This window comes from Oratosquilla oratoria, chromosome 27, assembly GCF_046742065.1.
Source record: "Oratosquilla oratoria isolate Oo_2021 chromosome 27, ASM4674206v1, whole genome shotgun sequence".
Lineage (NCBI taxonomy): Eukaryota > Metazoa > Arthropoda > Malacostraca > Stomatopoda > Squillidae > Oratosquilla > Oratosquilla oratoria.
The window spans coordinates 13,730,502-13,735,501 of NC_134803.1; the positions used below are offsets into that span (position 1 = coordinate 13,730,502).

A 5,000-nucleotide genomic window follows, 5' to 3' on the forward strand; every position below is an offset into this window, starting at 1 on the left:
AATGAAGCATTAAATCTGAGGTCAAATGCTAATCAAAATTCTAATTCCTTATATTCAGTTTTCGAAAAAAAATATCTCAAGCAATGGTCGATAATCTTCATGTAGGGGCATATAAAAATATGAGAACTGTCGAACTTCAAGAGCAACAGAGAGCTACATTACAAAATATCCCTCTTCTCTTTCGTGTAATTTACACGGGTTCCGCAACGACCTTCCGAATATTTGTTCAAAAAGTTCAATTACTTTGTATGCTACTCATAAATTGGAGCCAATTTTAATCTAAAGCATTTACAAAGTAAGGTATAGTCGTCGAAATCTGAATTAGTCGATCGATCGAATTGGGAAAAAAGTCTGACGGTTATTGATTGTTCCTTATGTGTTTACCTTCAGTATGGACGAACGAAGAAGGCAGCGAAGAGAGGTAGCCAGGGAACGACAAAGAAGGAGACGAGAGCAGTTCAGAGAGAATGAAAGACAAGTCCAACGAAATAGAAACAGAAAACAAATGCGAAGAACGAGGAATCAAATGAGCGAAGAGGAGAGAAATGCATATAGTCGTAGTAGAGAACTAATGCAAGGAAGAATGAATCAAATGAATGAAGAAGAAAGAACTGCATAACACTCAAGCAAGAGAACGGATGCGAGCAAAAAGAGATGCAATGGATGAAGAAGGAAGACAATCGCAACGAAGCATCAACAGACAACAGATGAGAGTTAGAAGAAACAACATAACTGAAGAAGAACGACTGATGAGCCTTGAAAATAGGAGAAATAGAAATAAAATACGGAGAAATAATGCAGATGGTGTCCAATTTATAAATCCTGATAGATTCTATATTGGGCCAATGAATGTTATTTGTGAACACTGCCAGGCTCTCCGATTTCAGGGAGAGCCTCTGAATTGTTGTCATAATTCAAAAGTATCACTTGAGCCCCTCCAAGAATATCCGGTCATTCTAAGGAAATTGTTCGAAGGAAATGACAGGGATTCTAGCAACTTTAGAAACATCATTAGGAATTATAACTCCTCCTTTGCCTTTGCTTCCTTCGGCGCTGAAGTGAAGCCACCTCCAGGACATGGTCCATATTGTTTTCGATTGCAAGGACAAATATATCATTATGCAACAAATTTACATCGAAATGAAAATGAAGAAAGAAAATATGGACAGCTCTATATAATTGAAACAAATGAAGCATTAAATCTGAGGTCAAATGCTAATCAAAATTCTAATTGCTTATATTCAGTTTTCGAAAAAATATCTCGAGCAATATTCGATAATCCTTATGTAGGGGCATATAAAAACATGAGAACTGTCGAACTTCAAGAGCAACAGAGAGCTACATTACAAAATATCCCTCCCAGAAAAATAACCATGCAATTTATTGCCGGCCCTGATGCGAGGAGATATGATAATCCAACTTTCGTGTAATTTACACGGGTTCCGCTAGTATATATTAATACGAAAGCGTGTGTGTTATTTTGTGTGTCACGCTTCTCGAATTGTTGAAATAAGGCATTTTTGTTCCGTAGACTTTATTATTATCATTATTATTATTATTATTATCATTATTATTGTTGTTGTTGTTATTATTATTATTATTATTATTATTATTATTATTATTATTATTATTATTATTATTATTATTATTATTATTATTATTATTATTATTATTATTATTATTATTATTATTATTATTATTATTATTATTATTATTATTATTATTATTATTATTATTATTATTATGGTTATCATTATTATTATTATTATATGATAGCGTGTGTTATTTTGTGTGTCACGCTTAAATAAAAAGCAACGACCTTCCATGGTGTCGAAGTTCTCGAAGCTGCCGAAGTTCTCGAAGGTGCCAAAGTTCTCGAAGGTGGCGAAGTTCTCGAGCGTGCCGAAGTTCTCGAGCGTGCCGAAGTTCTCGAAGGTGTCGAGGTTCTCGAAGTTCTCGAAAGTGCCGAAATTGTCGAAGGTGTCGAAGTTCTCGAAGGTGCCGAAATTCTTGAAGGTGCCAAAGTTCTCGAAGGGGCCGAAGTTCGCGAAGGCGCCGAAGTTCTCGAAGGCGCCGAAGTTCTCGAAGTCGCCGAAGTTGTCGAAGGTGCCGAAGTTCGCTAAGGTGCCGAAGTTCTCGAAGGTGCCGAAGCTCTCGAAGGTGCCGAAGTTCTCGAAGGTGCCGTAGCTCTCGAAGGTGCCGAAGTTCTCGAAAGTGCCGAAGTTCTCGAAAGTGCCGAAGTTCTCGAAGTTCTGGAAGGTCTCGAACTTCTGGAAGGTCTCGAACTTCTGGAAGGTCTCGAACTTCTGGAAGGTCTCGAACTTCTGGAAGGTCTCGAAGATCAAATGAAAATGAAGAAAGAAAATATGGACAGCTCTATATAATTGAAACAAATGAATCATTAAATCTGAGGTCAAATGCTAATCAAACTTCTAATTGCTTATATTCAGTTTTCGAAAAAATATCTCAAGCAATGGTCGATAATCCTTATGTAGGGGCATATAAAAACATGAGAACTGTCGAACTTGAAGAGCAACAGAGAGCTACATTACAAAATATCCCTCCCAGAAAAATAACCATGCAATTTATTGCCGGCCCTGATGCGAGGAGATATAATAATCCAACAAATGATGAAATTGCAGCAATATTTGTCGGTGATGATGGAGCACCTCCTGTCCAGCGTGACATTATAGTGTACCCTGAAGGACAACAGAGGGAGAGGATATCCTACCTCTCTTGCCATCTTGATCCAATGATTTACCCTCTTCTCTTTCCTCATGGTGAATTTGGATGGCATATAAACATTGCTCATGTAGAAAATAGGCAAACTAGAGTTCGTAACAAGGTTACTATGCAGGAATTTTATGCATATCGTCTAGCTATAAGAGGCGGCTTCAGTCCAATACACAGTGGTGGAAAACTATTTCAGCAATATATAGTTGATGCTTATGTTAAAGTAGAGGGTTGTCGTTTGAAATTCATTGCAGAAAATCAAGCACAACTAAGAGTTGCAATGTATTCAGGTTTGATGGATCACCTTGCAAGAAATAATGAAAATGAAGATCCTGGAGTACCTGTCATTTTGCCATCATCCTTCACAGGGAGCCCACGAAATATGCAACAATGCTATCAAGATGCAATGGCAATAGTTTGCAAGTATGGAAGGCCTGATTTATTTATAACATATACTTGCAATCCAAAATGTCGAGAAGTAACTGAAAACTTACAGCCTCATGAAACTACACAGAACAGACCTGATTTGTTGGCACGAGTTTTCAAACAACATCTCAATGAATTAATGATTGACATAAAGGACAGACATGTACTTGGGGTACCTATTGCTGCGATACATGTTATTGAATTTCAGAAAAGAGGTCTCCCGCATTGTCACATGCTAATCATGCTGCGTGAAGAAGATAAAGTTAGAACTAAAGAACAAATTGATAATATTGTTTCAGCTGAATTACCATCAGAACATGATCCAGAATTGAGAGAATTAGTGAAAAAACTCATGATTCATGGACCCTGCGGTACATTTAATCCCAATTCAATCTGTATGGTAGAGGGAGAGTGTCAAAAGAAATTTCCTATGCCGTATCAGGAGGAGACTATAACAAATGTTTCTGGATATCCTCTTTACAGACGCAGATATAATGGAGATTCTGTTAGAGTGGGCGTCCATGAGGTTGACTGCAGGTTTGTAGTACCATATAATAAATATTTACTCAGAAAATATGGTGCTCACATTAATGTAGAAGTGTGTATATCGGTAAAAAGTGTGAAATATCTTTTCAAATATGTCTATAAAGGACATGATTGCACAATGATGGAAATGAATATGAACAACAATCAAACTAATGAAAATGAATATAATGAAATTAAACAATATATTTCGTGTAGATACGTATCTCCGCCTGAAGCATTTTGGCGTTTGTCAGAATATAAAATGTATGGACAGTCACACACAGTTTACCGACTGACACTCCATTTGCCTGACCAGCAACAAGTTCATTATAAGCCGGGCGAACAAAGACAGGCTGCTGCCCGTGCAGAAGGACAAGACACGCAATTAACTGCATGGATCAAACTTAACCAAAGTGACGTGGATGCAAGAGCCCACCTTTATACTGATATCCCTGAATATTATGTATTTAATAACCGAAGCAACACTTACACCAGAAGACAACGTCACCGCCAGATTGTAACGAGAATGTACTCTGCCAGTCCTAGAAATGCTGAGAAATTCCATTTAAGGATACTTCTTCTTCATGTACCAGGTGCAACTTCTTTTGATGACTTGAAAACTGTAGGAGGTGAACAGTTGCCGACCTTTAAGGATGCCTGTATTCGATTGCAACTGCTTGAAGATGACAACGAACTAGAAATGGCTTTGAGTGAGGCAGCTATATATCAAATGCCACGACAGCTTCTCAACATGTTTGCAATGATTTGTATTCAATACACCACAGAATGCCTTACAATTATGGAATGATATCAAACACCTTATGATAGAGGATCTTTTATGCCAATATGATAATAATGTTGCAGAAAATATCGCTTTGCATCACATAAACATGATTTTGGATGAAAACGGCATGAATTGTGCAATGCTTGGTCTGCCAGAACCAATCAGTGAGGCTCCTGCCATTCAACATATGGAAGAAATTCAAGAAGTCAATCCTAAAGTACTAAATATTGAGCAAAGATATGTATTTAATAGTGTCATTAACGCTGTAAGTGAAATAGATAGAGGATTAGAAACCAACCACCGACTGTTTTACTTGGATGCACCTGGCGGCTCCGGCAAAACTTTTCTATTCAATATGATTCATGATTACCTGGTGGCTCAAAATGTGGCTGTTAGTACTTCTGCTTGGACAGGTATTGCAGCAACACTATTGAAAAATGGAAAAACTCTTCACAGTATCTTCAAACTTCCTGTTCCTTTGACTGAGACAATTACCTGCAATATTTCGCCTAATTCTGACCAAGCCAATATT

The 5,000-nt window shown here is 37.5% G+C and overlaps 2 protein-coding genes across 2 annotated transcripts in view; both read left to right on the plus strand.

The window, feature by feature from the left end:
- The first annotated feature begins 2,851 nt into the window (after positions 1 to 2,851).
- On the plus strand, positions 2,852 to 4,492 carry LOC143039741 (uncharacterized). The gene is made up of 2 exons (XM_076209982.1): positions 2,852 to 3,696; positions 3,901 to 4,492. The coding sequence occupies exons 1-2, from the start codon at positions 2,852 to 2,854 to the stop codon at positions 4,490 to 4,492; spliced, it is 1,437 nt and encodes a 478-aa protein (XP_076066097.1).
- Positions 4,493 to 4,574: 82 nt separating this feature from the next.
- LOC143039742 (ATP-dependent DNA helicase Pif1-like) overlaps positions 4,575 to 5,000 on the plus strand; it is a 4,906-nt gene continuing 4,480 nt past the window's right edge. Inside the window, exon 1 of the mRNA XM_076209983.1 lies at positions 4,575 to 5,000. This exon is cut by the window's right edge and continues 813 nt beyond it. Within this exon, the coding sequence (XP_076066098.1) occupies positions 4,575 to 5,000 (426 nt within the window).